The sequence below is a fragment of the Sus scrofa genome, chromosome 5 (genome assembly GCF_000003025.6).
Source record: "Sus scrofa isolate TJ Tabasco breed Duroc chromosome 5, Sscrofa11.1, whole genome shotgun sequence".
Classification (NCBI taxonomy): Eukaryota; Metazoa; Chordata; class Mammalia; order Artiodactyla; family Suidae; genus Sus; species Sus scrofa.
The window spans coordinates 3,248,342-3,268,698 of NC_010447.5; the positions used below are offsets into that span (position 1 = coordinate 3,248,342).

General features: G+C 58.6%; 1 protein-coding gene across 4 annotated transcripts in view; it reads right to left on the reverse strand.

The window, feature by feature from the left end:
- Positions 1-20,357, reverse strand: part of TTC38 (tetratricopeptide repeat domain 38) — a 22,474-nt gene continuing 2,117 nt past the window's right edge. For 2 of the 4 annotated variants that reach the window (XM_013988182.2, XM_013988183.2), the window contains 12 exons: positions 18,662-18,743; positions 17,096-17,267; positions 15,605-15,778; positions 14,514-14,589; positions 10,961-11,080; positions 10,030-10,089; positions 8,520-8,558; positions 6,749-6,830; positions 4,724-4,889; positions 3,420-3,579; positions 3,116-3,217; positions 1-954 (listed from right to left, as the gene is read on the reverse strand). In XM_013988182.2, the coding sequence (XP_013843636.1) occupies positions 790-954; positions 3,116-3,217; positions 3,420-3,579; positions 4,724-4,889; positions 6,749-6,830; positions 8,520-8,558; positions 10,030-10,089; positions 10,961-11,080; positions 14,514-14,589; positions 15,605-15,778; positions 17,096-17,267; positions 18,662-18,743 (1,398 nt within the window). In that variant the 3' untranslated portion in view covers positions 1-789. The remainder of the gene's footprint in view (positions 955-3,115; positions 3,218-3,419; positions 3,580-4,723; positions 4,890-6,748; positions 6,831-8,519; positions 8,559-10,029; positions 10,090-10,960; positions 11,081-14,513; positions 14,590-15,604; positions 15,779-17,095; positions 17,268-18,661; positions 18,744-20,357) is intronic. The other 2 variants (XM_003125951.6, XM_021091377.1) reach the window with 2 other exon arrangements.

Here is a 20,357-nt window from a genome sequence, read left to right on the forward strand (position 1 = left end):
GAACCAATCAACCAATTTATTTTAATTTCAGGAATTTGTCTAGTCCATTTGGAGGCATCAGCGCCTCCAGGAGACCCACCTAACTTCAGTTTGCTTTGAAAGAATCCAAGAAACACCCGTGGCATGGCTGTGCCAGGTCAGGTGACCTATGGGGAAAGAGACTGAGGCAGATCCTGTTAAAACCCCACCACAATGCTTGGCTTTTTGCCACCACAGGGCAACCTCTCGGCTCATTCCTCACACCCAGAAAACACACCAGCTCCATGCGTGTGCCCTCATGTGCTTACAATCGTGGATGACAAAGGAAGCCAGGTACCCAAGGTCCCTTTACAGTGTGCAGTTTAGAATAAAGAGAAAACAAGCCCGAATCCGTACCACCAACCACCCCCACACCGCCTCCGAGAAGCCTGAAGACATCTCTGCAGAAACAGCAGGAGGGCCCAGGCCCCAGGCAGTGAGGGGGGCGCCCTCCCCTCCCCCAGGAAGCACAGGGCAGGGGTCTGAGGTGAATGTCAGCAGGGCCTCCACTAGCTGTGACCCTGGGCAAGTCACTTCCCCCCACCGGTCCCCTCACCCAAAAGATGGGGCAACAGAGCCTCTCCAGCATATGACAGGAAGACAGAAGGAAGGGGTTTATCCCAGGGGCAGCCCGGGCCGGGGACGGGCCTCCTCCCACAGCCCTGTGGCCCTTAACACGGATTAGAAGAAGATTCTGAATCACGCTGAAAACGATTTGCGTCCCCTCTTCCATTAATGCCATTGGTTACAGGGCTTTCTGGTCAAAGTTGCCTAACGAGCTCTGGCTACTTGTAAGCCTGAGAGGTCGGGGGGCAGCCCTGGCGAGGCTGCGTGGGGCAGGCTCACTGCAGGAGGTGGACGGCGGCCGCCTTCCGGATGAGCCTCGCCGTCAGGGGTGAGTTGGGCTTCAAGGCGTCTCGCTCCATCAGAAGGCTCCTGGGGAAACAGACAGGGCCTATGCTGGAACCTCCTAGACCGTGGGGGCCGGAGCGTCCCTCCACCCTAAAGCAGGATGCGGGCAGCTCGGGCTGGGGCTGCCCTGGGTGGAGAGCAAAGGGCCCCGCTTCCCAAGGTGCTGGAGGAGGGGCCGGCATCACAGCAGGGGGACAGGATGGACCAAGGAGCCCTGACCTTGGCGGAGGGACCGGACCGCAGAGGAGGTGGGGGGAGGGCGGAGGACCCGAGAGCGTGGGCTTCGGGAGCCCAGCGGGCTCGGCCCGGGAGCGCGCCCTGTGCCGGCGAACACGCTGGCAAGGCCCCGAGCGCTGAGGATTCCAAGGTCCGCATACCCCTGCGGCCTCGTCTGCCTCCGGAACATGGGGGGCCAACCTCCCGCCATAATCCAAGCCCAAAGCTGAAAAGCGGGGACCAGAGGGTAGAGGACGCCGGTGGGGATGGGAGAGCGGGCAGCCAGGCCTGAGAATGTTCAGGAAAGAGAGTGGCAGAGAAGATAGTGTGGGAAAAGTCCAACTTTCAATACCGCCGAGCCAAAGGCCCCAAACAGCTGACAACGGGGATTCCGTGCGGTGTGGGTGGGGCTGAGGGGATGGAGCCTGGCCCTTGGGGTGGGCACACCATGGCAGGGGCCCAGGGTTTCCACCTGAGATGTGTGATGGTGGCCCCAGGGCACTTGGAGGGGGCGTGCCTCTCACCCCCACAGCAACAAGCTCCCCTCCAGTCAGCCTGTTCCCCTCAGCGCTCCCAGGGCAGACGCCCCGCCGGGCACCCCACCTGCCCTGGGTGGGCCCCAGGTCCCCCACTCAAGCCTTCACTCTCCTCTCTGTCCAGACAGGCCCCGACCCCCACCCTCCCACCCCCGACCTGGCTGCCACTGGAGGCGCTGCCCACCGCCCCCACCCTCGTCCACCCGGAGCTCCCCAAGCAGTTACCCCAGTAGAGAAAGGTGTGCAGCTTTGCCCCGTGCCCACGGAGGGGGACAGCCAGGGCCACATGTCTTAGACACTTCAGAGTCCGACCAATTCCAGCATGTCCATCCAGACGTGGGTGTGACACAGCGTCCACGGCTGCTTCATCACCACCAGCACCCACACTGCTCAGTTAAGAACCGCTAGGCCTTGCCCACTGTGGGCCCTGTGCCCATGCTTGTACCCTGGCACTTTCTATTTGACCTCGAGCCCAGCAAGGGCCTCCTGGGCCCCACGGTGCCAGCCCAGACTTGCTGCAGCAGCTGCACGGGGCCTCAGGACACCCCTTCTGCCCAGCCGGCACCCCGAGGCTCCCTCTTCCGCCCCTCCCCTTGGCATTCCAGCGGGGCTTGGATGGGGGGTGGTTTCACATCTGAGCCCAGGAGCACAGAGGCTGGGGCAGGAGCTGGCAAGGAACTCAGCCGCCCGGTGCCAAGCAAGATTAGCAGATGTGGGAGCACAGAGGCTGCTGGCAACATGTGGCTTTGCAGAGCTTTCCTCTCGGGTTGTCTGCATCCTGACACCCTCAATCCTCCAGCCGACCTAATGAGACCACCCTGGCCTGCTTAAACCCGCTGGGTGTCAGCTCCCCCTCAATGTCACCGCAGGGGGACTCTCCCTTCCTGACTCCCACTTGCCAGCTCCTCCGTCACAGCACCCGCCCTCGAGGCAGGTTTATATAAACAGTGGGATTCACTGCTTCGTGTCTGTTCCCACATGAGAGGGAAGCTCCACGCAGCCCGGGCTGGGTCTGCTGCCCATCGCGCCTCCTGGCACGCAGCACAGGCAGGAGAATGTGAGCTGAGGCCTGAAGGATCATAGGTTTCGGGGTGAGAAAGAAGACGGGGTGTTCCAGGCAGAGGCTGCAGCATGTGCAAAGCCCCGGGGGCCTGGAAAGTGACCGAAGCGCAGCATGGCCACGACGAGGAGCGGGCTGGAGCAAAGGAGGGGTGTGTGTTGGGGGTGGGGGGTCCCCTTAGGTCAAGGTGAGCATGCTGGCAGGGGAGAACCAGGGGACCTTGCAGCCTCACGCCTTCACAGCCTCAAAGGGGAGCACCGCCTCAGGCCAAGGGAGGTGGGAGCCTCCGGGCCCCCGCAAGTCACCCCAGGGAGAGGGTGGCTGTGCTCAGAGTCCTCCCCGCTGGGCTTTGGGGCCAGAATGAGGAACTCACCGGGCCACGTTCTTGTGGACGCCAGACGAGCAGTTCAAGGCCGCGTGAATCAGTAATTGGTTGAAGACATCTCTCTGAAAGGTCAGGTGGGCGCATAAGGCTCTGTGACATGGGGTGAGAAATGTGGACACTCACCCCTCCCCACCACAGACCGCCTGTGCGCAGGGACAAGCCTACTGGGCGTGTGAACGGCAAGGATGCTCCCCCACCGTGGGCACCAGCACCCGGGAGACGGGAGCTGTGGGCTCCAGGCCCTGGGCCCTTGCGCGGCGGCAGCTGGCATGACTCGAGGCCCGAGGCTCACCTGGGCATTGCTGCCTCCAATCTGGACGAGCCGGTAGCGGATGGGCAGGAGCAGCTCAACCACGCGGTCGGGGTTCCCATTCTGCGCCTCCACCAGGGCCTGGCACAAGGGCAGTCCCACGTCGCGGGCCAGCAGGTGCTGACAGTTCTCCCCCGGGGACCTGCCAGCCCGAGAAGGTGCTCTCAGTGGCCTGCAGGGCGCCTGTGCCACCCCCACCCCAGCACGTCTGTCTCCCCGCCTGGCTGAGGCTCCTAAGGAGAGACAGCCTGGTCCCCAGCCCACTGTCCCTGGCACCATGCTCGACACACTAGGTGCTCTGAGTGGGTGAGTTGACAGAGGACAGGCTGCCAGGCAGGGGAGGGAGCAGGGCACAAACTCAGTTCAACTGGGCTGGACTCCTGAGCACTAGGGACAAGGCCTTGGGCAGGTCCCCCAACATCTGGCCTCAGCATGTTCATCTGTAAAGTGGGAGTCTTGGTGCCAACCTCACAGGGCAGTACAGGTAAAGGCCTGGCACTGGAGTTGGTGCTGACCGCTGGGGTGAACGGCCGTGGCCAGCCTTAATTTTCTGTGGCCCTCGGGTGGTGGCCATTCTGGGTCAAGAGGGTTGGGGGGCTGAAGCATGTCCCCGGCCAAAGGCCCCAGTTCACGCGGCACGGGCCTGGGAGGAGAGGCCGTGCAAGTGGCCTTGGCAGGGGTCACCCTCCCCTAGGTGCCCAGGACAAACCACCAGGGGTCACAGGCCCCATGACTCTAGCCCTACAGGCAGGAGACAGGGCTGGCTGTATTCCTCGTGGCCCTGTGCCAGGCAGAGCCATCTCCCTGGATTCTCTGGCCCAGCTGTGTTTGGAGCTGGGTCCCCCCTGTGCCAGGAGCTGTGCCAGGGAGGTGTGTCACCACGTCACTGCCTCTCCCTCTCCTACCAGCCTGACTCAGCAGGTGAGGGAACAGGCTCAGAGCAGAGAAGTGCCTTGTCCAGGATCTCAGGCCCTGTAAGCTCAGGCCTCTCTGGTTCCAGGGCCTCCCTGTGTCCCCTGGGTGTGACACTGACATGGAGGCCCAGGGGATGGAGAGGCTGCTGTGTGTCCTGGGGGAGCCGGCTGTACCCTTGCAGGGCACACCTGCAAAGACGCACATCTGGGGACACTGAACACCTGGGGGCACCCGCGGGCATCCGTGTGACCGTGCTCCAGCCCCGGCCTCCCAGGCAAGCAGGGGCAGACCCCTCCCACCGCAGCCCTCTCAGCAGGGCAGGGGCCCCCCTTGGCGGCAGGGCCTTCGAAGGCCCTGGCCTGGACACATACTCGCTGGCGTCCTGCAGGGTGGTGAGCAGCTCCTGCGTGGTCTGGGGGTCACGGGCGCCCAGCGACGCCATCAAGAAGTGGGCGTCATTGAAGAGCAGGATGTGGTCTCGGCTGTGCTTCCGGGTCACGGCCAGGACGTCCTGCCACCGCTCACCCACAGACACCCCTGGGGACACAGGAGGACCCCCACAGGTGGTCCCAGGTGAGGAGACCTGGCAAGGCTGGCAAGCAGCGTCTGCTTGGGGGCCAGTTCTCCTTAACTTTTTTTTTCCTTTTTAGGGAGACACCTGTGGCATATGGAGGCTCCCAGGCTAAGGGTCCAATCAGAGCTGCAGCTGCCGGCCTACACCCCAGCCACAGCAACGCCGGATCCTTAACCCACAGGGTGAGGCCAGGGATCAAACCCGCATCCTCATGGATACTAGTCGGGTTCTTAACTGCTGGGCCACAACGGGAACTCCCCATTAACTTTGTTTAATCACGAAATCGAGATGGGAGGGTAGAAAGCAAGTTAAAAAAAAAAGTTATGAAAGAGGTTAAATGAAGTCTTCGGCCCCCGTTTCAAACCCCAAAACCACTTTAAAAACTCTTGCCGTGGTTACGGATGGGATGGCAGCTGACACAGAACAGGGGTCTGTGCAGTTAACCCGCAGCACCCTTCTGCCTCGGCGCTGGATTCCACCTCTGGACAGTCCCAGTCCCTGCCGCCTCCCCAACCCCACCTCCCGCCTCCTGTCCCTCTCCACTCCCGCGTGACCCCTCCCAGCGGCTCCTTCCCTGACCTTGTCGTTGCCCTTGACCTCCATTTCTCAGCCCGGCAAACTGGACGCGGCTTTTGAGTCTCTGGTCTGTGCTGCGAGGGCGCGAGGGGCCTCTCTCTTCCCTCTGCCTGCCCCTCGGCGCCAACCCCGCGGGCCGCCCAGCCTCCAGACCAGGGCCCAAGCATTCAGGGGCCCAGGCCTGAGGCTTCAGCCGCGCCTCCGCAGGTGAAGGCTCAATAGGTAACTGCCCCAGGACCGTGGCCTCTCCACGCAGCTCTGGATGGTTTGGCTGGACAGACACAGGCCTCCGCTGGCCCCCTTCCAGTGTCCCTGACTTGTCACCAGGATGGCAAGAAAGCTCCTCATGTTCTCCCAGCTCCTCGGGGGACACCCCGGCCCCTGCCCGGCCTCCCCTGGCCTGGCCCCTGCTCAGGAGTCTCTCAGAGGCAGGTCGGATGGAGTCTGTCCAGCGCCGCCGCTCCCCCAGACCCAGATAAGGCTCCCTTCCCGCCTGGGCCTCCTCTGCTCCATCCGACCGCACAACCCCACCCTTCAGTCACTGGTCCCCTCACAGGCCACTGGCTTCTGTGTCTTGGGGGCTTTGGACAGGCTGCTCTCCACCCGTGATGTCCTTTCCATGGCCACCTGACCGAACCCTACGTTCTCTTCCAAGGTTCATACTTCCCTCCTCCAGGAAGCCCTCCCGGAACCCTCTGGAAACAGCCAGACCCACTCAGGCCTCATCCGCACATCATCCTGCTGACCCAGGACCTGGGGCGGGTATGGGTTTGGCTCTGCTGAACCTGGGGGTGGGGGAGCCATCGGCACCCCCAGCAGTAGGCCGGGGCCCTCCATCACTCCCGGGGCTGTGGCTACCCCTCCAGGCTTCCTGCAGAGCACGGGGTGACACTGTTGAGAAACCCCTCTCTCTGAAATCCCACGGAGTTGAGAAACCCTCACTTCCTTTGTTGTAGGAACGGAAGTGGTGCCCAGAGGCTGGTGGCCAGGTGCCTGCGTCCTGCAGGCCTGACCTTGCAGGCTTGAGGGAATGGCCGGCACACCGAGGAGCTGTGGGAACTGGGAGAGAGGGCAGTGGTGGCCCGGGCCCACTGGCCTCAGGCTGGCTGGAAGGCAGCTGCAGATCACGCAGGGCCTGCTGTCCCAGGGCCGAGAGTGGGGCCTGGAGAAACGAGCTCCTGGCGCCCTGGGCCCAGGCCGCCACGCCTTCCCCTCGTGGCGTGGGAGGAGAGGAGGAAGCAGCTACCTTCCATCTGCAGCCGGTACAGCATGGAGCAGCTGTCCACCACATCCAGCATCGCCCCGCTGGCCCGCAGGCTGGGAAGGATCTGGAAGACAAGGGCAGGTGGGGGGTGAGGGGCTGCAGGGACAGCTGGGCTGCGGGGATGGGGGGGGAGCTGGGCAGAACCAGCCCCCAGCTAATAGGAGCCATCACCTCTGTACCCTCCATGCCACCTATCAGGACTGTCCCCCTGGCCGAGGGCCCGGACTGCCCCAGGGGCACAGGGGCAGCAGAGTGGAAGGAAGAGCCCCCTGCACTGATACCTGGGGGGACACAGTCTCGGCCCCAACACGGCATCTCCTGCCCCCAGTCCTGGACCACGTGGGCAAGAATCATCCCCCGCCCAGGATTCTCGTCCAGCTGGTCTACACTCCCGGCCCACAGCACCGTCACCCCTCACTCCTCACCCGCAGTCCCGACAACCCGAGAGGGTGACCTAAGGGACAGCGGATGAGCGTCTTCTCCGGGGTTTTGATCCTCAAATTACAAGCGTTTTTGTGACCCCAGGTTCTGTTATGAAGCCTGCAGTGGGGTCCCCAGCAGCTGTGAGCTACACTTTTTTTTTTTTCTCTTAAACACATGCCTAGGGCTGGGGGGAGGGGGAATGGGGAGTTAGTGTTTCCCAGGCGAGGAGTTTCAGTTTGGAAAGATGAAAAAGTTCTAGAAATGGAGGGTGGAAATGGCTGTACTACAGTGTAAATGTACACAGACTCGTACACTCAAAAATGCTTGAAACAGGGAGTTCCCTGGTGGCCTAGAGGTTAAGGACCTGGTATTGCCAGTACTGTGGCTTGGGAACTTCCATATGCCATGGGTGCAGCCAAAAAAAATATGGTTAAAACCGTAAAAATATGGTATGTACATATTATTTTTTAATAAAAATATGGTATGTGCATATTATTTTTTTAATAAAAATATGGTGTGTACATATTATTTTTTAAAAAAAAGGGCCGCACCCACCTACGGCATATGGAAGTTCCCAGGCTAGGGTTTGAATGGGAGCTGCAGCTGCCGGCCTACACCACAGCCACAGCAACACGAGATCCGAGCTGCATCTGCAACCTGCACCACAGCTCATGGCAATGCTGGATCCATAGCCCACTGAGCAAGGCCAGGGATCAAACCTGCGTCCTCACAGATACTAGTGAGATTCATTTCCGCTAAGCCATGACAGGAACTCCAGGTATATATATCATTACCACAGTAAAAAAACTTCCTACGGGCAGGTCAGTGATTCCATCAAAGAGAAACAATCTAAAATGACTGAAGAGGGAGTTCCCGTTGTGGCTCCGCGGGTTAAGAACCCAACGTGGTGTCCATGAGGAGGCGGGTTCCATCCCTGGCCTCGCTCAGTGGGTTAAGGATCTGGTGTAGCCACAAGCTGCAGCGTAGGTCACAGATGTGGCTCCGATCTGGCGTTGCCGTGGCTGGGGTGTAGCCGGCAGCTGCAGCTCTGATTCATCCCCTAGCCTGGGAACCTCCATATGCTGCGGGTGCGGCCCTACAAAAGCAAAAACAAAAACAAAAACAAAAAAAAATACTGAAGAGAAGTCTGAGATTTCAGAGACGACCAGCTGGGATGTGCAACCTACCAAGGCCGACGGCGAACTGTGGGTTACGACCCGGCTCTGGGGGACTGTCAGCCCCACCGGGTCTTACCCAAGAGCTGGGCTCTTGGGGCGGCTGTGGGTCTGGCAGGGGCAACGGCAAGGGCGCCAAGGTCCGCTGGACTTACGTGATCATCGTACATCGTCAGCGCCGCCTCGGGTTCGCCCTGGAAAACAAAGGCTGAGGCTAACCGTGGGGAAGCCGAACCGTCCTGCTGGGAGGTGAGCTGAAAACGGCCTGGACTAAGCCCCGCCGCGCCCTCTGGCCCTGCTGGGGCTCAGGATGGGGAGAGGAACCCAGAGAGGAGCCCACTTCCGCTCCCGCCCTTCACTCTCCGTGGAGAAGACACAGCAGCAGCCCGGGCTGCCTCGAGGGAACACTTCCTGTGAAAGCAGTATATACTTTTTTCTGGATGTGCCTGCAGTATGCAGAGGTTCCTGGACGAGGGATCGAACCCACGCCCTATCAGGGACAATGCCAGGTCCTTAACCTGCTGCGCCACCAGGGAGCTCCATTCCTATGAAGTGCTTGAGAGGGCAGCTGTGAGCTTTTTTGTGGATTTCTTCCTCCTCTCTTTGTTTTCCCTGCTGCCCATTCAGCTGTGGGTTGACTGCTTTCTCGGAGACACTGCATCACGGCCTCCTGCTCGTCCTTACAGGGTCTTGCCGTCCAGCCATTTCCCTTTGGGCGTTTAGGGAGCTCCTAGGTTTTTCTCTCTGATAATCAGCACTGTCAAAAGCACCCTTATAAACAGGACCCAGCGTGGAACCACTGGGGTCATGGGTGTCCCCACACCCTCCCTCCCTGGGGGCAGGGCGTTCAGGGGTCTGGTGGCTCCTTCGGGTACAATTGTGGGGCGGAGACGAAGCAATCCACTCCATCGGCAGAGAGGCCCTCGGTCTAAACTGTCTCCACAAATGGCACACGAGATGCCCGGTTTCTGAGTCCAGACGGTGGGAAACACCTAAAGTCGTTTAAACCTGAAAAGCTATTTGAAAATGCTGATGCTCTTTGGCCTTAGGACCCCATTTTTTTTTTCTTATTCTTCTTTTTAGGGCCACACCTGCGGCATATGGAGGTTCCCAGCTAGGGGTCAAGTTGGAGCTCCAGCCGCCGGCCTACACCACAGCTCACGGCAACGCCGGATCCTTAACCCCCTAAGCAAGGGTGGGGATCGAACCTGCATCCTCATGGATCCTGGTCGGGTTCCTTAACCACTGAGCCACAAAGGGAACTCCAGGGCACCATTTAAATGTGCAAACACTTGGAGTTCCCACTGTGGCTCAGAGAAAACAAATCGGACTAGGAACCATGAGGTTGCGGGTTTGATCCCCAGCCTTGCTCAGTGGGTTAAGGATCCAGCGTTGCCGTGAGCTGTGGCGTAGGTCGCAGACGCAGCTCGGATCTGGTGTTGCTGTGGCTGTGGTGTAGGCCGGCGGTTGGAGCTCCGATTAGACCCCTAGCCTGGGAACTTCCGTATGCAGCAGGTGAGGCCCTAAAAAGAAAAAAGAAAAACTTAAAATAAAATAAATGTGCAAACACAGAATAGTGTTCCACAGGATATAAATGCTCTGAAAGGTAGGGACATTTTTCTTTCCTTGGACGCCTTTACAGGAGAAAACAACTATTCGTCTTACCTTTTCAATCAGATATAAAGCCCAGTGCCAATAATTATGACAAGCGAGCATGTCGGACTCCTGGGGAGAGAACGAGAGAGTGAGAGACACTTGACCGTATGTGTGTTGCGGGGGCAGTGGTGAAAGAGAGCAGCTGCTGTCTTGTGCCAGCGCAGAATCCTGAAGCTTTGCGTGCAGGTAACACATCCCGGGCACCCACCCTGGCCAGCCTGTGCCAGCGATGCCAAAGCCCACCGTCTACTTCTGCCCTTGGCCTTGGCCGGCGGTGCCCTGGGAAGCCCAGCACGGCCCAGAGAAGGGCAGGGCAGCAGACCATACCTGGACAGGTAGCCAGAGACAAACAGGTGCATGCAGAGGAGGGCAGGCCATCACAGCTGGGTGCAGGTGGGCGCCGGGAGTGGGGATGGTCAGGCCCCAGGGAGAGGCCTGGCAGGGCTTGAGGGGTCTGGGTGGCACCAGCATCGCTGCCCGACAAGGCCTCTGAGGCCCGCATGCCAGCGCTGCAGACAGTCTCCAGGCCGTCCCCGCCCCATCTCCCATCATCCCCTGTTGGGCCACTTGCCAGTGGGGGCACACCTCAGTCCTGGGGTCCATGTGGAGCCCACTGGCTGGTGGTGGAAGAAGCAGCTCAGAGCCCTCCTCGTTCTCACCCCTGCTGGGCTCTTGTTTCCCTTGGCAATTTTCTCATGCCTTCCGTCTACAACCAAATCAGTCTGCCCACAGCTAATTCCAGAATCACCTTCAAAATGCTGGCAGGTGCTGGGGAGCCGTGTGGCTCCCAGGGGACTCTGTGGCCTGACAGCAATGTCTCCAAGCGGAATTTGAGTTTTCTCAGAACCAAGCTGGACCCTGTGGTCTGTCCACTAAGCCTCAGCTTAAGTTGGGGGAAAAGACAGAATTTTCCGGGCAGGTGGACAGGCAAGACGAGTACCTTCCAGTGGGTTTCTGAGCGCTGCATGAACTCCAGCCCATCCTGGACCTCCGCTTTCATCTCGTGAATGTGGGCGATGGTGTGTACTGACCACGCGTCCGTTGGGTCAATAGATAGAGCCTACGGGGTTGGGGAGCAGGTGGAGAGAACGTAGGTGAGTCAGGAAGCCTGGTGACAAGGCGTCCCCAAGTTAGGCAGGAACACGGGGGGGGCCTGAGCAAGCGACGGGACTGGGCTCAAGATGGTAAGGACCACGGGAGTTCCCGTCGTGGCTCAGTGGTTAACAAATCCGACTAGCATCCATGAGGTTGTGGGTTCAATCCCTGGCCTCACTTAGTGGGTTAAGGATCCGGTGTTGCCGTGAGCTGTGGTGTAGGTTGCAGACGCAGCTCAGATCCCACGTTGCCTGTGGCTGTGGCGTAGGCCGGCAGCTACAGCTCCGATTGGACCCCTAGCCTGGGAACCTCCATATGCCGCGGCAGCGGCCCAAGAAATAGCCAAAAAAAAGATGGCAAGGACCCAAAGACCAGGCTTGATCAAATACAGGATGCTGCCAATGAGCGTATCACTGTCCATTTCACAGATGAGGAAACTAAGGCTCAGGGAGGTTAAGGCACTTGCCTGGGGCCACACAGCTTGGTGGCAGAGGGGGTCTTTCCAGAGCAGGGGCTCATCCAACCCCTGGGCCCCACCGCCTCCTGCATACTGTCACCTGCAATGTGCCACCCAGTGTCCCCTGTGGTGAGAAGTAACACCGGCTTCCTCTCGGGGCTGCATGGAGGCCAAGAGGGTGCTGAGCGGGTGCGTGCTCCGGGTCACCCCTCCCACCGACACACACGCAAGGACCATGTGTTTGGCTTTCTGGGCTCATTCTGATGTTCCTGCTAATAACCACAGCCGCCCACAAGACCGTTGAACTTGACAGTGACGACGTGGCAGGCGGGACACGAGCTCTGACTCCCACTACTGGCGGGAAGTGCAGCTCGTGGTTGCCGAGCGTCCACTGAACCCAGCACGGGCAGTAAGCTGAGGCTCGCCATGGTCCTGTGGGTGCCCCCACGCGAATCCAGGCCCCCAGCCTGATCACAGGGTCCCCCAGCCCTGCTACCTCAGTCCTCCGTGCCTTTCACAGAAGCAGAACCGGGAAGGCCAGGCACCGGCCATGGGGTCTATGCGGGCAGGTGGTCTCTGGCAAGCCCCGCCTCCCTGCTCCAGCCCCAGCGTGTATGGTCCCAAACGGTTCACATGGGAACACAGAGAAAGAGCATGTGGGTAGGGACAATGGGTCCTGCAGGACCAGGACACTTCAGGAAGCTGAGGGGCACAACTGAGCAGCTGGGGCACCGGCCCGGTCAGGGCGCCACGCAGGGCAAAGGCTCAGGGCAGGGCGGCTGCTCCCCACCAGCCCGGCTGGCATTAAGCCCCACCCTTGCTGAGGCGCTCCTGGCCAGCTTCCTCCTGGGTTCCCGGGGACAGTCAACAAGGCCAGCCCCACTGGGCCCTGTCCCCCAGACTGTGCTCCCAGCACCCACCCAGCCCTTCCACACCCTGAGCCTCAGCCAATCAGGCTGTCCACGTCTCTGGGTCACCAAGGCTCTGCCAGCTGCTCTGCTGCCCTTTGCTCTTCAGCCTCAGGGCCCAGCCTGCAGACAAGGCCAGGTGACATCACCGGGAGGGCCCTCAGGACTCCAGTGAGCCTGGGGCAGCCCACCCTCACTCTCCTAGAAGCCTGGCCTTGCCCAGGACCTGTCTGTGGTGGGCGGGTGGGGGTCAGAGTGGGGCACCTGCAGGAGAAAGGGCATGAAGGGAGCAAGAGGGGCACCCTGAGAACCTGCACCTTTCGGCCACCCTCTGACTTCCCTCAGGTGCCTCAGGCCCAGCTGCCATGGTCTCCAGGGGACCTTCCTGTGGCTGACCCCCTGGATGGGGGTGTCCAGTCACCCAGGCCATGGAGGCAAGATTGCCAGTAAGTCCCTCCGAGCCTCGGCCCCAGGCTAAAGCACGGACCCATCATGCCCCTCTCAGGTCTGGGCTCTATTTCTGTAAGCAGAGTGGTGTCAGAGACGGCACAGGCCCAGAGGGTGCTGGCTGTCCTGTGGGGAGGGTGCTGCGAGCCCACTAGGGCAACGCCTGGGGCGAGGAGCCCCGGCTGGCTGCTAGGAAGCAGGTCTGGTCCAGGGCCCATGAAGGACTGTGCTTTGCCGGCCTGGGGGAGCACGGCTCTGCCTTCCATGAGCTGCGCGGCTGTGGCCTTGGCCTCCCTGAGCCTTGGCACTCCTCTGGGCAGTGAAGAGCTTGATGCTTTGTGTCAGAGGGCTGAGCAGATGGGAGCGGGTGTGTAGACAGAGCGCCAGCCCTGAGCCAGGCACAGAGCGGCTGTCACCCCAGTCTGCATGGCGGCCCCTCCCTGGGCCTCAGTTTCCATTCCTGCAAGGGGCGCTGAGAGCCAGAGACCCCCCAGGGCCCGGGCCCGCCTGCGAGGGACGTCCACAGTGCATCCTCGGTACCAGCCAGCCCACGGCAGCCACTCACAGGGAGGGGCCCAGGCCAGCGGGAAGCACTTAGCCTCCAGCCCTGCCTCCAGTTGGGGGCTGTGCTCAAGAGAGGGGCTGGTCTGCCCAGAAGCAGCCTGACATATATATATTAAATTTAATTTTTTTTTTCTTTTTAGGACCACACCTGTGGTACATGGAGGTTCCCAGGCTGGGGGTCGAATCAGAGCTGCAGCAGCCAGCCCACACTGCAGCCCCAGATCTTCAACCCACTGAGCGGGGCCAGGGATTGAACCTGCATCCGCACAGACACTGTGTGGGGTTCTGAACCTGCTGAGCCACAAAAGGAACGTCTTTCCTTTTTTTTTGGTCTTTTTGCCTTTTCTGGGGCCACTCCTGCGACATATGGAGGTTCCCAGGCTAGGGGTTGAATCGAAGCTGTAGCCACTGGCCTACGCCACAGCCACAGCAACAGGGGATCAAGCCGCGTTTGCGACCTACAGCACAGCTCACGGCAACACTGGATCCTTAACCCACTGAGCAAGGCCAGGGATTGAACCCGCAACCTCATTCCTAGTGGGATTTGTTAATCACTGAGCCACGCTAGGAACTCCCTCTTTCCTTTACTTGGCAGCTCACTGACTCTTCATCGGCAGGCCTTATGCATCACTCAGCTCTCTGCTCCCGTCAGTGACACTCAGACCATGAGGGTCCAGGTTTGAGAACCAATGCTGGAACCTGCTGGGCCACCTACAAAAGTCTGGGGCCAGCAGCGCAAACTGTGGGCCCTGGTGACACAGAGCTGGGGGCGCCCAGAGCTGCCACCCTGTGTGACCCTGAATGAGGGGGTGGACAGAACGCCCAGGCCTCATTTTGTCCTCCTCGCCTGTGCAGGCAGTATGCTGAGCTGGGCGGCTCTGCAGGCCCGGGAGGCACAGGCGACTGGAGGGAGCTGCCCTCCGAGGAGGAAACCAGGTGAACAGCGTCGCCCACAGGTGCTGGTCCTCCCGAGCTACGCCCCACCCGACACCACCACTCCCCAGGGGGTCAGGCCCTCGTACCTCCTTGGCCAGCTTTTCCGCCCTATCATAGAAGTTGGTTTCCATCAGTCCAAAAGAATATATGCCTTTCACATAGCTGAAAACAGAGAAAACAGGTATTTTTTTTTCTTTTAAGTGGAGGGAGTTCCCATTGCGGCTCAGCCTTAAAGAACTTGACTTGTGTCGATGAGGATGTGGGTTAGATCCCTAGCCTCGATCAGGGGGTTAAGGATCCAGCGTTGCCATGAGCTGTGGTGTAGGTCACAGGCACAGCTCGGATCCCATGTTGCTAGGGCTGTGGTGTAGGCTGGCAGCTGGAGCTCCAATTCGACCCCTAGCCTGGGAACGTCCATATGCCATGGGTGCGGCCCTAAATAGAAAAATAACTTTTAAAAGATGCAGTGGAGGTGCCCCTGTGTGGTGGTCCCTAGGGCTGTTCATGGATATTCAAGGCCTCCCCCTCCCTCCAGCCCTCCTGTGGGTGGATGACTGGGTCTTGCCAGTGACTCCATGGCTACAGGGCACCCCCTCGGCTCTGAGCACTAATGCCATGGCGAGTCCCTTAGGATGGCTCTCTTTTTGCTCTGAGCAGCTCTATGTACGGAAAGCAGTGGCTTCATCAGCTGGGTTCCTGGAGGGAGACAACTGCCAGAGCCTCGGCCCTCCTATGATGGCCATGCATTGTGTGTGAGAAACTAACTTTGGTTGTAATAAGCTTGGATAAAAAGCTCTAGGGGATGTTTGTTACTGCAGCAAAAAACGATCCTGTGCTGACTGATACATACTGGTACTACCTCATTCACGAGATGGGATGATCAAATGAAGACACAAAGCCTTTCCCCTTTAAAGAACTAGGAAAGAAGTTCCCTGTTGGTCTAGTGGGTTAAGGATTTGGTATTGTCATTGCTGTGGCTCGGGTTTGATCCTTGGCCCGGGAATTCTGCATGCTGTGGTCATGGCCAAAATAAAATAAAATAAAATAAAAAAGAACTGGGAGAAGATCCACAGTCGTCTCCCTAGTTTGAGGGCAGGGTCAGGAGAGTCACCCTGCTTTTAGGGACGAGGAGAGAGTCGGAGAAATAGCAATGATGGGATTTCCCTCTGGCACCCACCTGCTCAGGGGGATGTCAGGTGTCCAGAAGGGATAGACTCGAGCCACAGAATCTCGCATCTGTTCCTGGTAGCCCAGGTAGAAATAAGCATCATGGGAGAACTTCAGGGCCAACATGTCTGTGGGGTGGTCCTGGAGAATCTGTTCCCATAGGTCACAGGCTTTGGGGAAGTTCCTGGAAGCCAAGAGCGGTTTCTCAGCAGCACTGAGCACAGTTCACGCACGGCGAGTGGAAAAGGCTTCAAGTCCCCGTGACAGAGAACTGGCTAAAATACACATGTAAGTTTCTATGTAGCTTGGGGCTCAGAAAATTGAAAAGCCAGTGGGAAGTTTTTCTCTTTAATTCAAGCCAAAACACACACACATGCACGCACACACCCATGCACACGCACACAAACACACGCAACAAAAAACCAAACCAAAACAAAACAAAACTGGTTTAACAAGTGGCCAGAGGATTTCACCCGAGACAGGGAAGCAGCTGCAGGAAATACGAGCTGGATCCACCTGGCACCACCACCCACACTGCCTCACCAGGAACAAACTCTCCAGAACTCAGCTCGGGTCACCTAGCAGCACAGGGCTCTCCCCTGCCCGAGCAGACGGGGGCTGTCCGGGGCAGGCTTCAGGGTCCCAGCACCCACACTAGGGGACAGCCGTGGGAACAGGGGCAGGGGACCATCTACAAGGCTCCGAGCAGATGCTTGGAGGCTGTGTGAGGACAAGGAGCATATAAGGCTGAGGGTTCTCTTCTTTCTCCTACCTTTAATCTATTTTTCTATGGTGCTCTTATTATTTTTGTAACAAAAATAATAACCAATTCATTTCACAAAACAAAATAAGTTGTTTTGGGAGTTCCTGCTGTGGTACAACTGGATCAGAGGCGTCTCTGCAGCGCCAGGATGAAGGTTTGATCCCCGGCTCAGCACGGTGGGTTAAAGCATCCAGTGTCACCACAGCTGCGGTGAAGGCCACAAGTGTGGCTTGGATCTGATCCCTGGTCCATATGCCGGGAGCGGCCAAAAAAAGAAAAAAAGTTGTTTTGGTTTTTTTTTTAATAGGGCCACACCCACAGCATATGGAAGTTCCCAGGCGAGGGGTCAAATTGGAGCTACAAGTGCCAGCTTATGCCACAGCCACAGCAACGCGGGATCTGTGATCGACCCCACAGCTTATGGCAACTAAGCGAGTGAGGCCAGGGATGGAACCCGCATCCTCATAGATGCCAGGTGGATGCATTTCTGCTGCACCACAAGGGCAACTCCCAAAAGACAGTTGTTTTGAATGCCGCCCTGAGACTCCTAACCAACCACGCCCTGGTTCCCAGTCCGCTGAGGACAGGCGAGCAGGCAGGATGCACTTCTCAATCCCAGGGGCCCAGGAGGCGGGCGAGGATCACGGTGAACCCCCCCCCCCGCGGTGTTGGGGTGGCCCATGGTCTCGCCCGGCCTGGCCTCAGAGCGCCAGCCCCTGGCTCCAGGAGGCCCCTCACCCCTTGGCAAAGGTCTCTACCGCAGCCACGTGCAGCTGCTCCCGCTGGGTCAGCGGCTGAGTTTTGGAGATTTCCACCATCTTCGCCACGGCCAGGTCCAGCTCTCTGTCCAGCCTCACAGAGTTCCCGGTGCCAATCAGCACGAGGCCGTTGGCGATGGCGTGGCCCATGGCTGGCGAAAGGTGGAAAAACAGCTGGTGATTCTTCGGTCCGGTCCAGCCCAGCCCAGCCCTGCCCACCCCGACCCTGCACGTGAAATAAACACCCCACGTCCCGGGAGGGGCAGGCCAGGAGGCAGATGGGCTGTGTCGCCCCCAAGAGTCCAGAACGCGGCCCAGGCCCTCGCCATGCACGTGGAGGCGTGCCCATCCTGAAGCATCCTCACCCCTCAAATACTTTTCTCATGGTGGCGTTCTGGGGAGTGCCAACATCCCCAGCACCCTCACTGCCCCTCGCTGGGTGAAGCGCTTAGGGGCCGCCTCCAGGCTTCCGTGGCACCCCCCTCGCTTCCCTCATCAGCTGCCATTGTTGCTACGCCAGCACACGGCTGCCCAGGGGCCACCGTGTAGATGCTGTTGGGGGAGCTGGTCCCCAGGGCACAGAAGCCGTGATCCTGTGTTGGCTGAGCCCATGTGCTGAGAGCTTGGTGGCTGGGGGACCACGGGGGCGTATCTTGTGGCATCTGTAGCCACCTTGCTGGCAGGCGTGCAGCCCCCAGGTCCTCCCTGGGCTTCCCAGCCCCCACCTTGACAGAGGAAGGGTGTCCTCTGGCATCTGAGACGCATTCCCTGGCCCAGGCCTGGGACCTAGGACCCAACCATGTTGCTGGGACCACCCGGGTGGCCCTGCTCTTGCCCTGGGCCCCTGGGTCTGCTCAGAGCCTAAGCCCGCCCCTATTGGCCGCCCTCACAGCTTCCTCCTTCCCGCATCCTGTGCCCCTCGCCCTCAGTGGGACCTGGCCACAGAAGATGTCCCAGCTCCCGCCTCCACAGCCCTTGCCCCACCCCCAGCTGGGAACCTCACCCCACACTGGGCCACCCTCCTGGGGTTCCAGAACACACTGGGATCACCACGCCTCCCCGACACCTGCCACACAGGAAGCTTGCCTGTGAGGGCGGCTCCGTCACCAGGCTGGCCCTCCCCACCCCGGCCACCTAGGGAGGCTGCAGCGGCCACTTCTTGGGTTCCAGGGGGGTCCCGGCTTTGGACTGAGGCAGCCTTGTCTGATCCAGCCCCCACCCCAACTACCAGCTGGGAGGCTGGGTATATGTCTTACTCTCTCCAAACCTCAGGTTTCTCATCCGAGAAACGGGATCAGTGTCTTCCTTGCAGAACTGACGTACGATTGAGGAAAATACCTGAAAGCCACCTTCTCTAGATCCTGGCATCTTTCTGGGAGCAGCTGTTATTCTAAGCACAAAGGCAGGGGTCCCCCTCCCTCCCGCCCTCTGTGCAAATGCCAGCCTGGTCACTGCCACCCGCCCAGCTGAGTCCTGCAGTCAGGGAACCAGAGAGGGGCTGCACTCACAAAACAGGGCTCTTCCGCCCAGGAAAAGCGTCACTCACCAAAGGTCGGATCGGCTGCTTTGAGCTTTGACAGGCAGCCCTCAATGCCACCGAGACTCTGGTCGTTGGTCCATTTGACGTACTGAAATTTAAAAGGGAAAACCAAGCTGTCCCCAGGGAGTTTTAATGAAGGCATGGATCTAACCTTGTTTATTTTTTTCGAGAACGCTGAGTATTTTCTGCATCTTAGCTCAAAGAAAAGGTCAGTTGGTTGATCTCATGTGAAGAGAGTGAATACACGCAACTCAAGACACGTGTTCGAGGGCTGGCGAGGCCACCGTTTCCAAAAAAAGAAACACGAAAGGAAGGTTCTTCCTGACGGGCGACCCGCCCCCATCATCAGCCTTGTCACCGCAAGAGAGGCCCTGACATCGCCTATCGTGATAGGCACCTTCCCACGTCATTCCCTTAAAAAAGAACCACAGCAAACCTTCATTACAGACAACAGCCAAGACATGGAAACAACCTCAATGTCCGTCGACAGAGGAGCGGATCCAGAAGACATGGTACATACACACAATGGAATATGACTCAGCCATTAAAAGGAACGAAATACCAGCATTTTTAGCAACATGGACGGACCTAGAAATTATCATGCTAAGTGAGGTCAGCCATACAATGAGACACCACCATCAAATGCTTTCACTGACATGCGGAATCTGAAAAAAGGACAGATGGAACTTCTTGGCAGAACAGATGCTGACTCACAGACATTGAAAAACTTATGGTCTCCGGAGGAGACAGTTTGGGGGGTGGGGGGATGTGCCTGGGCTGTGGGATGGGAATCCTGTGAAATCAGATTGTTATGATCATTATACAACTACAGATGTGACAAATTCAGTTGAGTAATAAAAACAAACAAACAAAAATCCCTTCATTATAGAAAGTTGGGAAGAAGCATGAAAGCCGAAAGATCAAAGTCACCCCTTAATCTCATCTCATTATCATTTCTGACAATTTGGTGTATTAGTTTCTAGTGGTTTTAAAAGTATTTTGTCCCTGATTGTTTTTGTTTTGTTTTGTTTTTAGGGCCACACCTCCAGCATATGGAGGTTCCCAGGCTAGGGATCAAATCAGAGCTGCAGCTGCCGGCCTACACCACAGCCACGGCAACGCCAGATCCTTAACCCACGGAGTGAGGTCAGAGATCGAACACTCATCCTCATAGATACTAGTTGGGCTTGTTACCGCTGAGCCACAAGGAGAACTTCCTGTTTTTGTTTTTTTGACCACACCCATAACATGCGGAAGTTCCCAGGCCAGGGATCGAACCCCCGTCATAGCAGCAACCTGAGCTGTTGCAGTGACAACGCCCGATCCCTAACCTGCCTCGCCACAAGAGAACTCTTCTAGTCTGTTTTTTTAAGTGCCTAATTTTAAAAAATCTTAAATCCACAATAGTGCACTAGATTTTAGAATATCTAACCTACATCTACACAGAATTAGCACATGTATTCTAAGCAGACACAGGCAGCTGGCAGAGAGACACCAGGCAGCTGGACAGAATACACACAGGTTGGTGGGGGTGGGGCTGTGGGTGCGGGTGGGCTGCCCGAGGAACTCCCTGTAACAGCCATGCTCTGCAGGGGCCAGGAGGGGCAGGAAGGGCCCAAACAGGCCAAGAGCTCAAATGCAGCGGGGTCCCTGGGCAAGATGACGGCAATTCACCAGTTGCTTCTCCTACGGCCCTTGTGTT